The sequence below is a fragment of the Pleurodeles waltl genome, chromosome 6 (assembly GCF_031143425.1).
Source record: "Pleurodeles waltl isolate 20211129_DDA chromosome 6, aPleWal1.hap1.20221129, whole genome shotgun sequence".
NCBI lineage: Eukaryota > Metazoa > Chordata > Amphibia > Caudata > Salamandridae > Pleurodeles > Pleurodeles waltl.
The window spans coordinates 245691730-245715749 of NC_090445.1; the positions used below are offsets into that span (position 1 = coordinate 245691730).

The following is a 24020-nucleotide window of genomic DNA, read 5'->3' on the forward strand; positions in this document are numbered from 1 at the left end:
ACTATAAATATTGTTTGACCCGCCTACATGTAGAGGGTGACCGATCAGGCAGACTGCTGGCATGGCTAGTACACGATGAACGCTAGTATGCCCCAATCGGGATGACTAAACTCACCAATGAGAATACGGCCACCTCTCAGGTGGCCATTAATGACACCTTCCGGGACTATTACAATACCCTATACAAAGCAGACGTGGCAGCCATTCCCCACCAGATGAAGGCGTTCTTGAGTACTGCCCTCCTAGCAAAGCTTTCCCCCTTCAGAAGGCGACCCTTGAAGAACCTCTACAACCGGAGGAAATACAATTAACTATCTCCCAGATAGCTCATAATAAAACATCTGGTACGGATGGCCTGCTGATAGATTTCCATGCCACCTACTCGGCGCACCTTGTCCAATCTCTGATGGAATTGTTTGAGGAAGCATGGACATGGGAGGAGCTTCCTGGTTTGCAGCGTGAGGCACTAATAGTAGTGCTGCCTAAAAAAGCTCGGGATCCCACTGATGTGCGCTCCTACAGACCGCTATCCCTCCTAAAGCTTGACTGTAAAATATTGGGCAAAGTCCTTGCAAACAGAATTCTTGCCTTAGTGCATGGACTAGTTCATGAGGACCAGGCGGGATTCATACCGGGCCGTAACACGTTCCTTGATATAAGGAGATTATTATGTATTCTACATGATACTCCACCCCCAGCATATGATAATGTGGCTATACCACTTGATATCGAAAAGGCATTCAATACTTTAAGTTGGGAATTCCTGTTTGCTACATTGAGCCATATGGGCTGTGGGCAGGGATTCTTGAGATGGGTCTGAACCCTATACGCTAAACCATCAGCCAGGAGGAAGACGGGCAGACTGATATCGGAAAGCTTTTCAATTGGTCAAGACACTAGACAGGGCTGTCTGTTGCCGCCCCTGCTGTTTGCGCTCGTGATGGAGCCTTTAGCTGGTCATCTTCGATTGCGGGCACCTTAATGGGGGATTCGGACGATGGACACTCATCATATAATATCGCATTATGCTGATGACGCATTGATATATCTTAGCCACGGTGAGACATCGCTACCTGAAGTGATGTCCCTGCTCGACATCTTCGGGTCATTATCGGGCCTTCGGGTCAATTGGTACAAGTCCTGTCTTTTTCCTTAACTCAAATTACTGGCACTCCTCAGGGATGCGCTTTCGACCTACTGCCTTCCATGGTGCTTCAACTCTTTTAAATATTTGGGGATTCAAGTGTATCACTCAGAGGATGCCCTTAGTGACGGAAATCTGGGCCCCACGCTTCACTCAATAAGAGGACCCCTCCATTTCTGGAATTCCCTACCATAATTACCTTTGGGAAGAGTAGCAGCAGCAGCTAAAATGTTGATTGTACTTTTTTTGCAGCACTGCCCATAACCGTACCCAGGAGCTTCTTTTGGGAGCTGAACGGTTTACTTTTGGGGCTCATGTGGGATAAAGATAGACATCATGCAGTACTGTCAACTCTGCAGCGCCCGCTCAAGGAGGGGGCCTAGGAGCACCTAATTTTGAGTTTTACTATGCGTCAGTGCAACAGCAGTGGCCCATCAGATGGCTGAGTGCCCCTGATAGAGCAGAAGTTGAATGGGTGCGGGCACGTTTAGGTCTCCATATACAGATAGCTCTCAGAATGTGCACAATTACGTGTCGCCAACAACATTTTGGTGAAATCTTCCCATACTTGTTGGCGCCGTTATGTGCAGGGCAGGTCTCCCTCCCCTCCACATTCCCCCTTAATTCCTATTGTTCAAATGCCAGAAGGCGCACAATTGTCCAGCTCTCATGATCTTGCTCCCTGGATAGAAGCAGGAATGGAGACAGTAGGAGACAGTGGCACCCTCATGTCATTTGAGGCCATAAGGGATCTCACCTCCCTGAGTTCGGGACATTTACCGACATATCATGCTATCTACCGGCTGCTCAGAGCAGCCTGGGGGGCCAATGGCTCCTAACCTTCACACACTGTTATCCATCACAAACTATTATCAGGCACTGGCTCAAAAAAAGTAATAACACTCCTTTACGGTTGATTATTGATCCCCGGTACTGCACAACTGGAAGTGGCACTCGATAGATGGAATGAGGTTCTCCCATGGCCCATGTCAACTGAAATATGAGCAGGAAGTAAGGAGGGTATCCCGCAATCCCCGATTCCAGTACACGCAGTTTAACTTTATTCATCAGACATACCTGTCTCCAAACCGTATTAAACACATGTTCCCTGCCTCGTCCCCTACTTGCCCACGCTGCGGGGCTGCTGAAGCAGGCTCTTAACATATGTTGTGGGATTGCCCCTTACTGTTGAGCATGTGGCAGGTGATTGTGGCAGACATGTCTGACAAAATAGATTGGGTATTTGACCCCACCTCAGAGTCCTGCCTGTTTGATATTCGTCCCCACCCCAAACAAGACAAGCATCTCCACAGATTTGCAGACCTGGCATTTATTATGCACAAAAGACAAATTGCCATGAGCTGGAAAGAGCTCATGCCACCAAAGGTTACCGCTTGGCACCGGCTGGTGCGAACTGAGACAAGTGTACTGAAATCCCTTTGTGACAGTGGTCAACTGGACGCAGGTTATGATACATGGTAGAAGCTTGTAATGACACTTGAGGCTAAGAACGATATTTACCCTCCATGAAGAAGCCAAAGATTGATAGGATTTCTCCTGCACATACACCTACCCTTTCCTTTGGACCACTGGAATATCTATACCAACTGCTTCCAAACACACACTTACTTAGAACGGAATAATGTTAGCATAAAGTGAGTTCCATTGGAAGTCTAGAAAGATACTGATCTATGTCGAAATTAGGGGTAAAATGATCTAGCTCCTAAGGGCTCAGTCTGGGAGAGTCATGGATGTATGGCATTGTCCTCGCCCACTTACATCATATACGCATCTGTAATGGCAATTGCTATTATCGGTTTCATTGAATGTCTTGGGGTACTATGAACACGAATGAAATGGGTGTCTTTCCCATAATATATTGTAGCTGCTGCTCTAATTGTGTGCCTAATCGTCATGTATGCATTCCCCCTTGTTTATGTCTTTGACAATGTATTACATGCTACACCCAACTCTGTTATTGTTATTGTTGAAACGTTTCATACTTATAAGTGAAGACTTAGAGCATGTTCCGGCTTCCCGCTTAGCCTGAGCCTTTTTATGCCTTTGCTGTGGCAAGTGTAAATGAAATTTTGGAGGCATGTATCACATTTCATACACCCTGCCAATCTATGGAACATGCCCCTCTATGCACATAAAGCAAGACACACTTTTCCATTAACTGCAACCCCCGAAATCCTCACCAGAGCCAATTGTTTTGAGCTAATATATAACAGCAATCAATTCGTACAATTTGATGTACATACAGACAATTAAGTGCTCAGTATGTGTTATAAATATTATTATTATCATCATTATGATCAATAAGGACCCCCTTAACTCCAGGATTACATTTCTATAGCAAATCCATCCGCGAAAATGAAGTTAATTTTTTTGGTTTTTTTTCTCCTTCCCCCACAGAGTTCCAGCTTTACCGACTATGTGGACCTAGAGAAGTTCAACCTGAAGTCTAAGGACTCTGTTTCCAGCGGGATCCACCTAACTGTGGAATCTGATGAGACCATCACTACGTTTCCTGAGCAGGATCCAATTTTGCTCCCTAACAGCCTGGAGCTTCGTCAGCTGACGTCGCACCCACAAGGACTTTATTGTGGGTCTCGATTCCCCTCCCTGCCCGAACACCTTGGGGCATCAACATCAGTGTCCTCTGACCACATGGACTTTCAAAGACACCTGTCAGATCCCGGACTTCCAGGGAGTTAGACAATGGAATCATCGAAAGGAGAGATACATCGACTTTGAGAAGATGGAGAAGCTTAAAATGTGTCTGCACACAGAGGCGGCACAAGACAATACTTCTTCTTTTGAGGTTCACTGTTCAAGCTGTCACCTCCTCGATATTTTACCACTGGAAAGTTCAAAGACTTGGATGACAGAGCTGGGCTCCAGGATTCGACTTCCTGCCAGCACACGCTTAGATTAGTCCTGCAGTACCTCACAAAATAGCCCAGTTGGCAAGTTACCTCCAGAATCCAAGGAAGGAGTCTGGGAAATCTGTGCAGACTACAGGTTCGCAAGTTCAAATCTGACACAGCTTTACATCCTTCTGCAGTAGATAAAGAGGACCAACTGTCAATCTTCATACTTCCGTAGCAGATAAGACCACCTGTCCACCTCTGATATCTTCAAGGGAGATAAACAGAGTTGAGTGGCAACTGGTTAACACTGAAATGTGTACTTGTTTGTAAAGCACCTGAAGATGCTACTAAGCATCAGAGGTGCTTTACAAAGACTGTTACTTGTAATATTTATGTGTTCAACTTTTCTAATAGGTCCAGATATACCAGTCGAAGTGAATGGGCCAAGCACTCAATACTAACCCTATCCATATTTCTAGACTTTCTCCCTCATCAGTGCATAACTGCGAAAAGCAGCATTTTTAGAATCTCAAAACAATGAGATCAGCATTCCACTTAGCCCTGTTCCCTGCACTTGCAATGTGCACAAAGACAGGCTCATTGACAGTAGATTGAGTTGTCGTATTGTTATTATACCCACATCCACAAATTGTTTTCTCAATCAGTTTGGATGGCTAGTTCCCTGATTTACCATTTGTCAATTTGGGTGGAAGACAAAGTAGGCTGAATTTCCCACCTGGAGCCTTAGGCTAATCTCAGATATAATGTGCGGGTTTCAGAGTCCGAGATTTTCTCATTTCCCAGTGCTTAGGGATGGTGACTGTGACCTAATGAGAGTTTTGAATCATTCACTCATTTAACATAATAATTAAGTTTGGAAATTTGGAAGAAAGCTTTACAAATGTATACTGCTGCTAAGAATGAAGAAGACCTATAAAGAGTTCTTCGTCTTTGATCTCCATGAGCTTGTGCTGTGGACCAGCACCATTTATCATCAGAGCTGGCGCAGCCATACAAGACACAGGAAAAGGAGGAGGGAGGAGAGTGCTTTCAGGGCTGAATGGGTTGATGTCCCCACCATAGATCTCTTGAAGAGGGTTCCAGTACCACAAAGGCAAAATGTGGCTAATGTGGACCCCAAACGATGGGACGGAGACATTTTATTTGACCTTGAATAGCCTCTTATATGCTGTGCACCTTCTGGATGTCAGATGCAGAAAATCGTGTTCTCCCAATTTTGATCTCTAGTGACTCCCATCATGCAGGCAAGTTCCCTTTTTGCATGACATTTTTGGTATAACACAACCTATAGCCACAAAGGGGCATCAGTGCAGTAGCTCGGGAACAATTTGAATGCAGACAAAGTGGCAAAGTAAAATTCTACATATAAAGCAAAAGCTGTGGGTTTCGATACTTACAAAAACATCTGCATTTGTGGGAGGGAAACACCATATGAGAAACAAAGAGAGAATCACACTGATATTAAAACATCATTTGCCTTGGTTATGAGAGACTAAGGGCCTTAGTTAGAACTCAGCAGACAGGTTACTCCATCACAACGGTGAAGGATATCCCGTCTGCCGACATCCGTGGGAGTTCTAATGCCGAGTTCTAAATCAGGCCCTAAGTTTAGTAAGTAAATGTATCTTGAGATTTTTTAAAAGAGTGAAACCAGGGGGCAAACTTAATATGTATTGGGAGAGTGTTCCGAATTGCAGTTCCATTACTATAAGAAGCGCGACTGAGAGAATATTTTCTTCTGGGTTAGAGTGTTTTTGAGTATATCAAATGTACTCTTCAGTTCCTCAGAACACCAGAGGTTTTTAGTTTTTGTCTCAGAGAGATGTTACAAGCTACTCTGAAGATGCTTCTTGATTCCAAAGGTAGGCACTCGATAGAGACAATAACTGAAGTTATATTGTCATACTGCGGTGCTGAAAACAAGACGAACAGCAGAGTCAAGGCAATCTGAAGGGGGTGAGTAGAGTTTTAGGAAGCTCAGTGAGCAGAGTATTCGTGAAGCCCATTCTAGAGAGCACAATTGCTTGTACACTCAGTTTTACATCACACACCCAATTTTACTTCAGTGTTAAGAGAGGAAATGTCTCACACTCAGCATACGGTTTTAACATGGAGCTGGAGGTGGACCAATGCAAGAAGCCAGGTATTTTACCACTAATGAAGATGTTAGGGTCTGTCCCTAGAGAGTTTAGTTTGTTTAACAAATCTGAGGGAAACTTGCCATTCTGTTTGAGAGAGAGAAAGAGAAATTCAGTGTTTAGTTCGTGAACTCGAGTCTTATCTCAGCCACCCACTCCTGCATTCTGATTAAACACGTGCACAGAGTTAGAAGGTCGTCAGATTACTTACTAGTTAGATATTGCTGTGTGTCGTCAGCATATTGGTCGAAAGAGAGTCTTTATACCGCTAGTAGATAGTTTAGCCTGAAAACAAGCAAATCCATCAGTTTAAAAACAACGTTTCATCTTTGTGGTTCCAAAGATTTGAATGTTTTTCAGAGCTTTTGAAAACATCAATTAGAACTTGACTTTTTTTCTCTGTTTACTTTCTTATTAGATATTCCTTAATTCTCTTGCTAGCTCATGAAATCTTTGTTATTGTTCATTTATGCGGATTACTCTAAAAAATGAATTTAATCAAAATCTAGAACAGTATTTATAAAGAATAGCTGTTCTACACTCAATAAAACTTAATATTTACAAGTATGGTATTGTGCAGGTGTTCAAGCTAAAGATAACGTTATTTTATTAGGAGTCCTAAAGCTTATAGGCAAAACCTTAACTCGGTTGCACGGGGCAACATCCATTATTTTTTTGCTTCATGAAATTGTAGAGGTGTGACCTTTTTTAATTACACATCTGTTCAAGGTCAATCTGCAAGCTTCACTTACAGTGAAATGAGTGAAAAACATGTCAAAAGATGTTACACTCATGTTGCTTACAAACAGTCCTTCAAAAAGTGACTCATTGGGTTCTTCTCTCCCAGAACCCCCTTTTTCAGATATGTCTTAATACATTTAAAAAAAAAAAGAAATTCTTAAACTTTGCAAAATACGTACTTTAACACATTACTTTTTAAAATCCAGGAAATACTGTCTGCTGTCTTTGTGCAGCCCAACATAACACATAAAACCTACTGTGCTGAGTTTCCTCTCTGTCCCAGGTACCATGAATTACAAAACTGCCTGTGTGCGAGCAAGCACAAAGCACATATCTCAATCTGTTTTCTTAAGGGCCTGGGATACATCTACCAGAGAGTAACCAAGAATGGATTGCAATGGCTTGGGCAGAAAAGAAATCAATTATTGATCTGAGAAATTTGCATGAGGACTGGGTCTGTGGCGTGATGAAAAATAAGTGCACACACAATCAGGTCTGAATCATGCAGATGCCAGGGATGGAGGTGATAGGTGTCTGAGCTACCACTGACTCTTATTGTCACAAAATGAACAGATATAGACATAGGCCACTGAGGGGAGCCTGTGATTTAATCACTATACCAGAGATACCCCAAAACTGATTATAATCACTAAAATATTCAGAATATAAATACATTGTATTTCTCAGTTTTAGACAAATTCAGTATTGAGTAGCTGCAATGGCCCTAGGTGCTGGGTCAGAAGCAAAAGACAATGCTGCATACAGGGAGCAGAAATATCTCTTCTGCTGAGTGGTTGTACAAGCACTAAATCGCTGAAGCGGAGCTAAGCATAAAAGGCACAGATATATCAATGTGTAAGTTTGGATCCTCATTAGGAAGTTACAACTCATAGAGAAAGAAGCAGCCAGGCTGATCTTTGGGAACAGAAAATTTAATAGTGTTTCCTCCCCTTCTCGGACAGTTTCACTGGCTACCAATTAAAATGAGATGTCAGGTTAAAATTATTTGTGTGGCCCATAACTTTGTCTATACTTTTTCAATTAAGTACATCTGAGGATAGGATTAAAAGAATTTCCAAGGCTGCTTTCAGTTGTCAGTTCTGCTCTGCTGAAATGCGCTATCACTTCAGTGATGCTTTTTCGTGCTAGTCATCAGTCTGATGCATCCCTCTTTGCCAAAAATTCTGACCTTAGTTTTGTCGCCTGCTGATCCCTACAATGTATGCAGTAAGGCAATCACAGTGTAACCTCCTGATTCAAAAGAAGGGCATACAGTGCGGCATGTCTTTTATCTCTAGAAACAGTCATTTTGGATCTCGCTTTAATGAGGGTATGGTGCCAAAATATTGAGATTTAAATATGAACCTGTATATATATTGAATCCACAATCTGAACTGATTGTCACAATATAAGTTGAATTAGAACAGTAAATATTTACCTCCCTATTTGTGCTTCCCTTGCCAATAAAGTGGTAGACGACATGTGCAGGTCTTCTTTCTGCATAATGAAATTTTGACATATGACGTCTCATGAGATTTAAAAGAAATTTAAATAGCTTAACATGCATAACTAGACAAAGAAAATTAATGGCATGTTATTAAACAGTATATTTTCAACAGTCTGTTACCGAAAACATAGGATGTTGGGAGGGTTTTGGAGCCATTTGCTCACCGAACACATCCTATTTTATATATTCACTGTAAATCTACCTTGGCTTACATGAGTAAAGATATATTTTAGAGAGATTCAAGTTAATCAAGATTAAGCACCAAGCTATGTTAAAAACACAGGAAAGGGTAAGAGAAACGGAAAGATTAAGGGGGTCATTATGACCCCGGCGGTGAGTGTTAATGTGGCGGTAGTACCGCCAACAGGCTAGCGGTACATACCGCCACATTATGAGAATGGCGAGTTGGCTGCAGCCAACCCACCACTTCTCCACTCATACCGCCATGGCGGTATCAGCCGCCAGGCTGGAGATGCACAGTACCGCAGCAGGCGACATTATGAGCCTGTCTACCACCATGGTTTTCATGACGTTAGCAACGTCATGAAAACCATGGCGGTAGGCCCTACGGATGACAGGGAATTCCTTCCCTGTCACTGGTAGGCAGCTCCCCCACCCCCCAACACTGACCTGACACCCCCACCCCTTCCATCCAAAGCCTCCCCATACACACACTAACCCCCTCACCCCTGACATTCAAATGCACCCCCCACCCCCTCCGATCATCACACACACACCCAATACACGCACACACCCGCAGACACGCACCACGCATACCCCCAATCACTCACACTGGCATACATGCTTACTTCCAGACCTGCTCGCACACATTCGTACACACAATCACACTGACATGCAGTCACGCACTCACTTCACCATTCTTACATGCATTTACTCAAACGCATACAACCACACAAACAACACAACACACAAAGATGCATTCACACACTCACACATTCATGCACACACTACACCCTCCACTCTCCTCCCCTGTCGGAAGCCTGCGTTACCTTGAGCGAGAAGGTCTTCCGTACAGGGAACAGGAAGGGGTGCTGCTACCGCCAGCAGAACACCGCCAGGCCGTATTATTTGTCATAATACGACTGGCGGTGTTCTACTGGTGCTGGTGGTAGCAGCGCCACCTTACCACCGCACTTCTTGTGGCGGAAGTCCGGCAGTGCTCATAATAATGGGGGACGGATGGTAGCCGCGGTGGCGGTATTTTGGTGGCCGTCACCGCGACAGTAGGCGGTTTTTACAGCCAATGTCAAAATGACCACCTAAGTCTCATATTCAAGATGTAACAAGTGGACTCATGAGGGACCTCATCCTCACATGGGAATGCACAAGCTCCCAAATAGGGCATAAAAGTGCTGTACATTATAAACAGACTGACTTTGGGGATGTCCGTCCATAGTTGCGGTCCTTTTGGCGAATCAGTGAGGGTTGCAACTAATGAGACTGATATCATGTACTTGAAATTGACTCTGGAGACTAAGGAAATCACAGAACGAGAATGACCTGTCTGATGCCTGTGAAATATTACGACATAATAGCATCAATGCTGACGTCACAGAGAAAATAGGACACAAGCTTAAGCCGAGAAACATGTTGGGAGTTCTCTGGGCCCAGGTTGTAATAATTACAGTAACTGTATTGTGGGTTTGAAATAGCCTTTTGTCCCTGGCTTCCCTTCCACAGGCTTTCCTATGGTGTCATTGTGCTGATCAGACTGAGAAGGAGATGCTTAAGTGTGTGAAGAAAGGGCGAATGTAAATCCTCGAGAGGAAAAACAGCTAGTAATATTAGAAATATGGGTATCCATTTTAAAAGATTAAAGCTTGTGTTTTCATGTAGTTCCCAGCACGTCATTTTAAATTGGTTAGTTTTTAAAAATACACATAGTCAAAGCCCTCTAGGATAATAAAGTGAGAGCCTTCTAATTGTGGTTTTTAAAGTAATTTAAGGCCAGTGAAAATATGGTCCTCACCAGTGTAGACTTTCTAGTGTTGTGCACGTAAAAGCAACCCAAGGAATTCATAAACTAGTCAGACACATTGTTCTGAATGAAAGCCTAAAGCATTCTAGAAAAGGCTGGTAGATTTAAATTTCTTCATGGAAGTGAGAGCAGACAAAGAGTTTTACAGCAATTATAAAACCATGGCAAGGAGGGAACTCTCTGAGGTTTTTGTAAGAAAGAACAATAGAGTAGTCTTCAAAGAATCCAAGAAGTTCGACTTTCGGAGTCAAACTGAGTTTAAACCCACTCTGGGAAAGCTGTAACTTGCAAGTTGACATGTTAGGTATGTAGAGATAGGAAGCTATCACTATGTTTTCTACTTGGATGTGTTGAGCTTAAGTCAAAATCGGTGGCACTGTATATCTTAGCTGAACTCCATATCTAATTGGAATTCCCATGTAAATATGCATTGAAGTTTCCTTAAAGATCCAAGAACACAAACAATGATGTTCCCACTTGAACTAGAGTCAGGTTTCAAAGATAGTTGTGATCTCTGCATTGCATGACTATGTGAGCCATGGTAAATCAGGGCACACTTAGGCACGTTTCAATACAATGACTATTTTGGGGATAGGTTTCTCAGTTATCTTACACTTAGTGGGCAAATCCAAAATTGATAGACCTCTGGAATTTTAGAATATAAGATACGCTTACTCAGCAAGGGAAATACTTGTTTCATTTTGAACAAATACAAGAATTTACCTGGGATAAAGGCAGTGTTAGGATTTTTTAAGAGGCGCTTTAACCAAGATAGAATGTGAATCAAAAATGTGGGCCAAGAACTGCTGATCAAAACTGTGTCTGAGTGCTTAGTTGCCGCAATGGTGGGTATTTCAATACAGAACAATAACTTTACTCTTAAAACACTGTGGGGTATATTTACATGCTCCTAGCGCCACCGGAGCATCACTTTTAGCGACGCTCTAGTGGCTTTGTGCACTGCACCTTATTTACAAGGTGGCTCTCAGCCACTTTTTGTGGCTTAGCACTGCCTTGTAAATATGGATCCAGCGCAGTTTTCTGCAGCAGAGTGGCGTGCAATGGGTGGGCATTCCACTGCAACACCCATTGCTTTCAGTGCTCCCCCAGGTTTATAAGAATTCCTAAATCTGTTGCAGCACCAAATACTAACGCCAGCCCAGGGGTGGCGTTAGCATGACACAACGAGGAGAGATACTTTGATTTCTCCTCGTTTTTGCTTTTTCTGTGTGCTGCATTTTAAAGCAGGCAGAAAAAGCAACACGCCATGAATGATTGTTTATGTGCAAGAAGGTATACTGCAGTACATAAAGAAGTAACAAATTGCCATTGTAGATTATTTATGTGCAGGAAGGTCTGCCTTCAACCATTTTCTTCAAAGCAAACACCCTTGCATTATAGTGCACAGATGCCTGCATTGGTGCTGGCAGCTAACTTTAGCACCAGAGGAAGTATGACTGTGTAGTGGACTTATCTGCATTGTCCTTACTCTTTCCTGAAATAAGAGATGTATCTGTTTTTGTTAATTAAGTTCTGCATATGCTATTAAGTTTCACTTTTCATTTTTACTGCAGACCCCATGTGGCTAAAGGTTACTTAGTGAGAAATAAAGAATCATTAAAGGAAATTAAGGAGTTATAAAATGTAACAGCAATGTTAGTTCAGTTGGTTGTCTCACCACAGTCCTTCTTGGTCCAGTAGATTGGCTCAAGATAAGCTCCTGATGGCCCCTTATCATTATTATAACTGTATTGTTGAAACACTAGCAACCCTAGATCAACTAAGCACTGCTTGCAGCAGTAGTGAGCAACCAAACTCCAGAATTCTTAAAAAAGAAAATCTTCAAAGCTTTCCCGAGGGGGAGCAGCTGCACAGTGCATAATGGTGAGTTTGTTCTTTGTCACCCTATTGTAAAATCTGTAAGCAAGAGGGGATTTACATTACTCCTTTTGTCTAAATAGTCAATAAAGACTTACATAATCCCCCTGGAAAGAGAGCTGCAAGCACAGTGGGAGCTCGCCCCCAACCATCGCACAAACTGCGCGATTAATAGCCGGCCCTATGAAGAAGCATGCCACCTTAGTTGCTAAGGGTTCTAAAAGAATGTAGGGAGTAGAATGTGCAGAGCAGAACATCTTTTCAACAATGCCACCTTGTACGGGTGAGAGCTCAGCCTTCTAAAAACAAAAAGTGCCACAACCGAGATGGTCTGGGACAGAAGGGTATCCCGCGTGGATAGTAATAGCACAGTGCTGCCTGGCATCCCTTGATTTCTCCGTCTCTTCTGTTTGAGCAGTGAAGGTCTGTATATAATAGCTGAACAGCCAAATAAATAGTTGTTGTATCATTGGTGGTCCACACAAAGAATTGTAAGGAAGGACTGGTGCAATGAAGAACAGCTTAATGAGACTTTGGAAGCTATTGAATGGCCCTCCTCCCTCATTCTACTCTCTGCATCAAAATTAGGCGGAAGTAAGACATCCACATGTTTGTGACATAGCAGTTACCCCGGTTTTATACAAATTGAAACCAAGGTCAGGCAAAGAACTCATTACAAATCCGAATACTGTGTAAGAAGACTGCCAATCTTACAGTAATAAAAAATGACATATCAGTTACCATGAGGTTGGTTTGCATCTTCTCTCTAACAAGGCTGCCATGCTTTATTTCATTCGACTGTAATGGGTCTGTTTCACCTCTTGCTGGTTTCACTGCTGTATTTGCTGTGACCCTTTTGCTCAGCTCTTGGCTTCTGAGTACGTCAAGATGTATGTCTCCCTGTTCCTTTCCTCTGTTTTAACTTTTTCCACGACATACTTTCCATAACCCAATGATCAGGGTTAAATCGCATATTCCTTTACACTTTATTAGTTCAACGAGTTTCTGGAAGAGGAGGCGTCGATTCAGACTTCTGTCAAATCATCAAAGAATATAAGGCCATACGATGAGTGCCTTCAAGTGCGGCAAAACCTTTTGCCGGACGCTGTAATGTAAGATTTCAATCATAAAATCATATTAGTCAGAAACTTAAAAATTTTACCCTATCAAAATAGAAACACAGCTTGTCCGCGTGCTTTCCGTTACTTCCTAGTCAACCATGCCCGGTTTTGGTGACATTATACACTGTGATATCAACAGCCTATTGCCCTACGTAGTTGAATTTACAGTCAGTGTAAAAACACATTGTCCTCCTGTAACTCCTGAAAAACCACCCCTCTTGACCTGCATCACTTCCTTTTCCTGTTATGTTGCAGGTCCCTCCCCGCTCGCTTCCCTTTCTTTTATTTACCCCTCCTGCTTTGCTTTGCTCCTCAGTATTATGTTACCCCCTTTTGTACAGCGCTGCTTTCTTGTGTAGGTCGGTTCGCCCATGTTAAGTCTGATACACACATATATGTGTTCCCGGAGGTCAGCAGATGATCTCATCAATGTGCTACACTAATCACGCTGCTATGGTTTTTTGCAAAACAATTAAAAAACTTTTGTTGTGATTTTTATATTGGGTTTTGTTCCCATCAATAAGGGTGAAGGGACAACGGACAGGAGTCGCACAAATTATGAACATTTCTGATTGAAGTGCTCAAAAAAAGGCCCTGGTTGCCTTTCCATCGAGGGCTTGCGGTGTAAAGCTTGAGTCCAACACGAGTAAAGTTGTTACTGTTTCTCTTGTGCCTGGGACCCTTGCAATGAAAAGAGCCTTTTCTTAATTGGTGATTGCTAACTGGAATTTCCACTTAGGAATTTCCTCCAACCAAATGTAACCAAGACACCCAGAAACTGCAAAAGCCCTTCTCTGGTGCTGTAATGTTTGTAATAAGAGATCATATACTTGACCTGGACTCTGATCACCACAGGAGGTCATCCTTCTGCATGGTAAAGAAAAAAAATGTCCCCAGAGCAGGGGAACGCCATCTTGGGTAAGATGGGACTTCCAAATCTGTAGGAGGCTTATATTAAAATACATGCACATCACCTGTTATTTCTGCTGCAGCAGCAGTTGCATCCTGAAAAAACTTGTGTGTCTTGTCCTGGATACTTTAAACATGGTCTCTTTGATAATACTTATCTGAACCTTTTCACACAGCAGTGATTTACTCATGAGAATTTGACAGATAAATTGTTTCTAGCTTCAGATTTTAGCAATATACTTATGTAAGGTTTCAGAGACATCTTGAATGAGGAATAGGTTTAAAGGACCACTAAGTGATGTCTAAGTCAGTGAAAGCAGTTGTGTGATTCCTGATTATTGACTCCTGAAATATCATTGTGGCAGGGTTAATCATAGACGTGATTTGCATTAGCAATATTTCTGAAGTTGGTATGATGGTCCCGCTATATGGGTAGGTCAAAATTATGGAGTCGATAATGTGACACACCTTCTGCTCAAGATAACTACAATTCTCAATGTACTTATCAAAACATGCCAGTTAGTGATCCTTTTGGCGTTTGTCCATTGTCTCTAGGTCTCTGTAGCCTCCATCAGGCAATGCAATGGTTCTACGGTTATCAAACATTCCTCAAATGTGTTGTGAGATTCAGTGAAATTTTCTGAGTAATTTTTCTTATTTCCTCTGTGTTCTTTGAAAATGTGACACAGGGTAGCCACTTCGAAAACCACAGGCATGCAGCTGTCTGTTACTCTTACAGCTAACAAATATGCCCCATTTTCATTGAAGATAGGAAGTCCAAATCTCTCTTCAGAGGACTACTTTATCTCCTGATCCAACCAACTCTGTTTGCTTAGGAATACAAGGTCTAGGAGATAGAGTCATTCATAAGGAAGACAAAGAAGCCCAACAGGCAGTCCTTAGTTCTGAGTCCTCAGAATATGCATTTAGAACCAACCATGACACAAACAGACACATTTCCATGCAAACATGATCTACATCCAAATTAATGTTTCTCTTCAGTTAGCGTTAATGTAAAGCACAAAGGCTTAAGCACAATCCACTTTAATATGAATGATGCAAGTTATTTAAATAAAAATGAAACAATATTGCCATTGTCATCGAAGTGTAATTTTTCTATTGGTAAAATTCCAATGGCTTGATAGAAGCCTTCTTGGAAGATTTGGTAGCACCTCTAAGTTGTGCTGCAGTACGGCCAGTGCATTAGACACTGTTGTGGTTTTTGTGCCACCAACTAAACAAGCTCCCTAGGAGATTAGCAAAACTGTGATTTTCTTTTGTTTACGTGTACGCTGACTTCAATAAAGAATTTTGTTTGGCATTTCAATTGAGCCTTGTCATTAATTTGTGAAAGTTGATTATTTGTTGCTTTAAGCTGTTTCATTAGGTTTCAGACGTGTCCAAAATAACTACAGGTTGCCAAATCCATGTGCCAAGAAGATATCTTGCAGGATAAAGTGTCCAAGGCAATTATTTTTGATTGAAAATTTTGTTTTTTAGGTGCAATTGATCATTGTTTTTTTAGGTTTAAATTGATCGCTTTCCTGATCCGACATTGATTTTAGATCTTGGGAAGAGAGAGAGTGCTAGAGGAAGCACCCTGAAAATGAGACCTAATCTTCTGATCCTAAGAAAGAAGAGCAATAGAATGTGCATGCACAATGTAGCATGGCATTGCAAGGTATTTCTGGAATTTTCACTAAGAGGCAGATAACCAGGTGATAACATGCACAATAAGTGATACATCAGGACTTTAAACTCAGCTTTTGAGACAGCTAGAGAATGTCTTTAAGAAGTGAGATGTTTAGCTACATTTTCCACTGCCTTAAGACGATGCAGCTGTATAGTTGGAAGAGCCAAATAAAGTAGTATTTTAGATGGCTGAAGTCTAGAACACTTGCTGTGCATACGCTATGAGAAATACAGACTGGAAAATGTTTATATTGAAAGTAATGGGTCTTTAACAACGGAGCTGATCTGGGAAGTGATTGGTAGTTCTTGACTCAACATAACAGAATCCCAATGTCATGAACAGAAGATCTGGCATCACATATGGTTACTTTACAGAGGGCCAAGAAAACTTGCTCCAAAGGCCAAAGTGACTACTGAAGAGTGATATCTTTGAAGAAATACAATCTATTTTCAGTAACTTGACCAGTGGGTCCTGGAGTGAGAGTGAAGGGACTGATTCTTCGCAAACCTCTGCACAATATAATCTGTATCCATCTATTAAAAGAACAGGTTGAAGGAGTAGGAGATAATGTGGCTGAGGTGTGACCACTTTAGCAGAAGATCCAGAAATTTGAAAGGATCCAGCCTATGATCAACATCTGGAATTTGACTAATCGCCAATGGTGGCACAAAAATAGTTACAAGGTTGGATCTGCATGGCAAATCTTGATGCTTCATCCTTCAGCTTGTCAACAATACTAATTTTAAGAGCCTCTGTGCTAACACCAACCTCACGTTCTAGGCTCTTGTTGTGCACAAGACAAAGATTGCCTAACAGTAATTGTCATTGCTCTGCAGAGTAAAGTCTGTCTTACCAGCTAAACACTTCAAAACCATGCCCAGACTCTGATCCTTTCCAGTCTTGATGGTAATAGCACAACGCCCTGGTGGCCATCATCCCCAAGGTCCACGTTACTCAATTGAAGATTAACCCCTCTGCAACTGTACAGTACATATCCTGGCAGGTCTTGGCAGTAAGCTAGAAATACATCATTTTCTGTGAACTCGGCTGGCTCCCACTGTCTTTCAGTATCAATTTTGAGACCTGTTGCACTATCTACAAGGCAGTCATATTTGCCACCACATTGTACATTCTGAAGCATTAACACGTTTTGAATGACTACCACAGAGTGAAAACCTTAATGGTACCATTACAGCTCTTTTTAGAGCTTACTTGCTCTATAACACTACCTCAACATAGTTGCATCACTTGTCCTTGAAAAATAATTGCGCCAACTCTGTTTCATCCATCCAAAAACATGGGTGATAATATGCCCTTGAAAAGGCAACACCACACCTGACGAGGTACTACCTCCACTTAAACACTGGTCTACATTCTCCTTAACTGATCCTTTAACTGCCAGAGGCCGCAACATGAAAATGCGTAACTGTGAAAAAATGTATGTGCTAACCTGTTTGAAGCTGCATTTCTCTGATTTATACACCTAATCATCAGTTTGTGCACATGCCATTAGTTATAGTTAGCACCGATGTGTCTATCGCATTTTTCATCAGTTAGCGCACTGTTGATGAAGTTCCTAAATATGACAAAAAATTTCACTAATTGAAAGCAGAGCCTTTGAAATTCTGAAAGTTACAGTGGTGAGGAATTTACATATTTACAGTAATGTACTGTTATGTTATATTATGTGTGTGTATTTGTAAAGCGCATTATCACCCGCAAGAGTCTCCTGGAGCTGAGCAGGTGTGTGTGCCTAGCCGTACCTATGGAAGGTCATTTAAGTGAAAAGCCAGGTCATCAGCTTCTTAAAGAATTCAAGAAGAGAGGAGGAGACTCTGATGTGGCGTAGAAGGTAGTTCCATGCTTTTGAGCAATGTGGAATGGCCGTTGTCCTGATATGGTTCTGTGTATGCTTGAAATGTGCGTGTTAGTAGGAGTCCTGTGGAGCGGAGTTGTCTGAATGATTGGTGGAAGGAAATGTGATTGTTCAAGTAGGTGGGGGCTAAGTTGTGCAGTTCCTTGAAAGAGTGTGTGAGAAGTTTGAAATTGGTGTGTTTGTGTATCGCAAGCCAGTGGAGCTCCCTGAGGTGTGGGTGTGATGTGAGTTCTGCTTTGCAGATTAAGGATGAGTCTGGCTGCCGAGTTCTGGATGTTTTGTAGTATTCTGCTGAGTTGCTTGGTGACCCCGGCATACAGGGTGTTCCTGTAGTCCAACTTACTGGTGAATATTTTATTTATTTATTTGAGCAATTCTATATAGCGCAACATGACCTGACGGAGTATCAGAGCGCTGTCCAAATAGCAATCAGAGCACACATAAATGGTAAAGAAAAGAGTAAAGGACACTCAGGTGAGGAATGAACAGGGAGCCCAAAAAAATAAAATATATCATTCATCGTGGCAGTTCCAAGGTCCAAGGAAGTTCACCAGATGCTAGACAAACTGAGAAAGTTCAGGCCTCCTAGAGAAGGTATCTATGCATCAGAAGCTTTTTTACTTCTTTTTTGAAGGTGGTAGTCAAGGGGTGTGTCATGGTTTCAGGTGGTAATGCATTTTTGTTGAACTTGTAAGGTTTCACTGTAGGGAGTTAGCACACCTTAAGACTACCACTGAATAGCTCGAGCTCTTTGGTCAGGTAGACAGAAGTGTTATGGTGAAGGGGCTTGTGCATCATGCATGCAATCTTCAATTAGATTCTAGCTTCAAATGGGAGCCATTTTAGATGTTTTAGGTCAGGAGTAATTTGGTTGATTCTCCTGGATCCTATTATGAGTCTGACAGCTGAGTTCAATGTGGTCTTTACCTGAGCCAGCTTTACTTTGGGTAGGCCAGCAACAGAACTAGAGATTGTACTGGTAACTGAAAGTCCTTAGGGGGCAGAAAGGGTTTGATTTTCCTTGCACTGTTCATATGGTAATTGCCTCCCCTGATGATTCCTTACTTTCCCTTTGGCTTTTGGATCTTTTGATCTCAGAAATTCTTCCACTCTCAATACTGTTCCCATTTTGATTAACTCTAAATATATTCTTGTAACCTTTTGCTATATCTTTACATCGCTTACAATTTATGGATTAGATAATGGGGCTATTGCCTATTTGAGTTCACTATTCAACACCATTTTCTTTTTTTCTTTTTTTTCTCTTTCTCCCTTAGCATACTCACAATTCTGCACCAGTGGGGTGTACCTTTGCATGGTCTTTACTGTTATCTTAACCTATGAATCCTGACAATCCCCTTTTTCTAATCTATTTTTACTTACTACTTGCAGCCTTGGTGAATACGCCACATGGGGCGGAACACGTGTCGGCAGTTCCTTCTTGTTTCTTCATGTTATCTTCAGAACAATTTCTAAGCTCGGAATCAATAAACAGATTTGAATAAAACATCAGAACTCAATGGACTATTGCCTTCTTGTGACTTGTATTTTCAGTACAATTTTATAAAAATGACCTAAGGGGGTTCTCAATTCTAGTGTTCTCTGAGAAGCAAGTTGCAGATACAATTCAATCCTCCTTGTCTTATCGATGACATGGGTGGAGAACTCATTGCCATTTGGTAGTGTCTACCAAGTTGTGTTTCCAATGGCAGGTCACTTGTTGTTTGATGATTTCAAGTATTTTTTTGGGGTCTGTTTTTGGTATTATATTGTTGGGCCCTAAAGTATTTTGCATTTTTACTTGCAGATGTGTTTGTTGTAGGAGCTTCTTAATGACCTCATTTGCTTGAAGTGGGGGCCAGATGGAAAGCTTCTCCATGATTTCCCAGCAAGCCTTAAATTGTGGTTTTCCTCATTTAAGTTGCTGCTACCAGGTGTTCTTTTAAGCTGCTTCGGAGCAATAATGTCCATTGGGGCATATTTATACTCCGTTTGCGCCGGATTTGCGTTTTTTTTTTTTACGCAAATTCGACGCAAAACTAACTCCATATTTATACTCTGGCGTTAGACGCGTCTAGCGGCAAAGTCCATGGAGTTTGCGTCACTTTTTAGCGTGGACACCTACTTTGCGTTAATGATATGCAAGGTAGGCGTTCCCGTCTAAAAAATTGACTCCGAGGCATGTGCGCCGTATTTACACTCCCGGGCAAAAATCACGCCCGGGAGTGGGCGGGTCAAAAAAAATGACGTCCAGCCGCTTTTGCGTCGTTTTTTAGCGCCTGGTCAGGGCAGGCGTTAAGGGACCTGTGGGCTCGGAAGGAGCCCAGAGGTGCCCTCCCATGCCCCCAGGGACCCCCCCTGTCACCCTTGCCCACCCCAGGAGGACGCCTATGGATGGAGGGACCCATCCCAGGGAACATAAGGTAAGTTCAGGTAAGTACATTTTTAATTTTTTTTTGTGGCATAGGGGGGCCTGATTTGTGCCCCCCTACATGCCACTATGCCCAATGGCCATGCCCAGGGGACAGAAGTCCCCTGGGCATGGCCATTGGGCAAGGGGGCATGACTCCTGTCTTTGCTAAGACAGGAGTCATTTCAATGGGGGTTGGGAGTCGAAAAAAATGGCGCAAATCGGGTTGAGCCGATAATTTTGCCTCAGCCTGACTTGCCCCATTTTTTGACGCCCAAGCTCCATATTTCCCTACGCCGGCGCTGCCTGGTGTATGTCATTTTTTTTCACGCACACCAGGCAGCGCTGCCGGCTAACGCCGGCTAACGTCATTGTATAAATACGGCGCCCGCATGGCGCTTCAGAACGGCGTTAGCCGGCGTTAACTTTTTCGACGCACAACTGCGTTGGCGCAGTTGTGCGTCGAAAAGTATAAATATGGCCCAATGTGTCTGACAAGAATTGGATGTAATGTGATCATTCACATTTGTCATGCTTGTGGAAGGAGGTAGGACGTTGCTCACAGCAGCTAGATCAGTAGGATTTCTTAGGTCTCTAGGTCATTGTGTGGATTTAAGAGTTTGACCCTTTCTAGACAGCGCCTATTCCAGGATAAGAAAGGAGATTAGGTAGTGGTCAGACAAATCACAGTGAGTTATGGATTTAAGTTGGATAACATTATCCTTAACGATAATTAGATCAAGGATGGAGTCTTTATTGTGTGTTGGGCCATTGCATGACGGGGTGAGGTTGAGGGTCATAAGGAAGGCATGGAAGGTTTCAGAATGGGGTAATTTAAGTCATTCCAATGGAGGTTTAAATCCCCAAGGAAGATCTGGTTGGTGTATTGGTCTGTGTTAGAGGAGATGGTCTCCATAACTTGTTTAATGAAAGGTAGGTTATTACCCAGGTAAGTGTGGTAAATTGTGTGACGTTTGCACACGAGCTTGTCATTGCTCCATATTTCGATACCTAGGTATTCACACAAGGGCACTGGAAGTGACTGTGATTGTTTTAGGGTGAGAATGGAGCGGCAGATGCATGCGACGCCACCTCCAGCTCTTTCGGATCTGTCCAGTCTGGTGATGTCGTAGTTGGGTGGTCACGAATGGGTGGGAAGGAATCATTTGAGAAAAGGAGGTCAAGGTCCTGGGCAGTATGAGATCAGCAATGTCACCTGCATGTCTTACCGCCGACCTGCCATTAATAAGCAGAGATCTGAGATGAGATTTGGTAATTAATGTTTCATCAATGGCGGCTGGTGGATTTTCGAAGTGGTGGGGTGTAAATGTTATACCTGAGTCTAATCAGGGAGCGAGCAAAGCAAGCAAGCCCGAAGTGGGAAAGGAGGATGAGGCGGGAGAGGAGGGTGTTCTCCCTGAGCAAAAAAAACGTAAACTAATGAATTTAAATGGTGCATCGATAAACCACATATTAAAGGTTCCCTCTGCTCTGTTGTGGACAGACACACGGCACTCACTCACTCACTACACTGAACAAGTTGTCCATTGTGTCCAGCACTTCCCCTGCACTCCCTCAGCCAGGGAAGTAACTGCCTCAGAAGTACCTGCAATGTGGTTGCTGTACTGAAACGGAACAACATGACCATGGCTTGGATTAATTATAGCAGGATATAATGCCATGCTTACCCATTGTTAGACCGTGACATAACACCAGACTTGTCGTCACGTGTTGCGTTTTCAGACCAAAATAAAGTCTTTTTTGCCTAACACAGGTTGAAATGCAAAGCTTGAAGTTGAAAAGCACACGAGGCTAAGAGCAACACTGTGCTCCTTAATATAAGAATTCACAATACACCACGTACCCAGCACTGCAAGCCAGGCACTAAATTGTCTCTTTTTGGAAAATGTCAGGCACCATGCTATACATAATCCACAACACAGAGTGCGCATTTTTGGACTTTGTGAGACCTTCTACAAACTTTGGACTTCCCTACTAATCGTTATTCTGCCCTTTTCAGAAACCCTCTGCAGGCTAGCTTTTACAAAATGTACTCACCTATGTTACTGGGTTACTGCAGTGGCACATACTAACTATTAATCCATGCTGTTGAAAAACCTACCAGGAAGTTGCTGGACTCCTCCCCCAAACCCCAGCCCACCTATCATCACAATATCTACACAAGTTACTAGGTCTCAGTGGAATAGGCAGACGCCACTGACATACTCACTCCTACATTGTCTCAGAGGGTCTACCCCTAGCCATTGAGTTTAATGGAGGTCTTCCAACTCCTCCCTAGGCCATGTGAATAATGCCCAAAGTAAAAATCTGTTCTCAGCAGTAACAGACTCCGCATCCACCAGTGTGTAGTCACTGCCCTGATATATGCCTTCAGGTTGAAGCAAACCTCGCCCAGCCAATGCATTCGCAGGGCCAAGGGCCATCCTATCCAACTCCCTAAACAAAACACAGATTTACACATCTTTGTCGCCAAGCAGCAAGCACAATGTATTGCTAGATGCTCAGTGTTTCTTCTCACCCTTTAATTACTCTCCCAGGGCAGCAGGGTGACGCCCATTTTGCCCCTTTACTCCAGCCGTCCTTGTGTTTCATGTTGTGTAATGGGGACTTATAGGAGATTGTATTTTTTCATAGATCTATAGTTGAGTCCAGCGAGGTTGTCGACTCCGTACGTGTGTTGGTATAAGATAGCAGAAAGGAGTGAATGTCAGCATCAGATAGGTGTGCTGGGACCCTCTGGGGCCTGGAGGTAGGATTGAAGTGGGGTCGGGATCTCAGGAGTAAGTTCAGTGGCTTCTCGTTCATCAATGAATCATGATAGGAGAAGTTAGGTCGCCCTCTTGAGAGTGGAGTATATTGTTTTGTATGTGGGGTTCTGTTAGCCCAAGAGATCAGATTAAGACTCCAGTGCTTCTTGAGCTTCTAGGTGATGTATATAAGGTTCTGGAGATTGGCTTTCACTAACTAAAGGTCTTGACTAAGGTCACTGATTTTGTCCTCAAGAGAAGAAAGGTCAACATTATGGGTGGGAATGTAGTGTGGCCTAGGGGCAGAGGAGGTATGTGAGCTCCCTAGGGTATACAGGGTGGTCTGCAGCCCTGAAGGATCAATGGTGGTTTGGTAAGTAATTGGGGAGATGGCTGGCAGAGGAGGGCTAGGAGAGGTACTGCTGGATGTGATGAAAGGATGAGGGATAGGAAGAAGTCTAATAGGTGCTACAATGATGGGCATCATATACTGTTGGGAGGTCATTTCGAGCGAGTTAGAGGTCCGGGTGGCCAATATGGTTGCCGAACGTGAACAGATGTGGAAGGTGAAGGTGTGCCCTGGCTTAAAGGAGGCTGATTAGTAACCATGATTATCTCTGGGTTGAGGCTGTTGACCATTCTCAGGCTGTGGGTATCAGTATTCTGCCTTCTATGAGCTCAGGGCGTGGGCAGATCACATAAGTGGATAATGGGAGAAGGGCAGGGATCATCATTAGGAGATGCTGAACTGGGGCCATAAGTGATGATTCCCATGTTGCAGTGACCTGGGTGGACATGAGGAGGCATAGGTAATAAGATAGACATGGACCAGTAAGATGCCTGTGTTTCCTTTGTGGAGTAGGAGTGCCGTTGACTTTAAGAAGAGATGGGCACATAGTTAAACACAGGATTTTTGATCTACGTGAACATTTTGTCAAA

General features: G+C 42.9%; 1 protein-coding gene across 1 annotated transcript in view; it reads left to right on the top strand.

Annotated features, from left to right (window-relative positions):
* KCNH6 (potassium voltage-gated channel subfamily H member 6) overlaps window positions 1-7054 on the top strand; it is a 732361-nt gene extending 725307 nt beyond the window's left edge. Inside the window, exon 14 of the mRNA XM_069238011.1 lies at window positions 3563-7054. Within this exon, the coding sequence (XP_069094112.1) occupies window positions 3563-3865 (303 nt within the window). The 3' untranslated portion in view covers window positions 3866-7054. The remainder of the gene's footprint in view (window positions 1-3562) is intronic.
* The last annotated feature ends 16966 nt before the right edge of the window (window positions 7055-24020 follow it).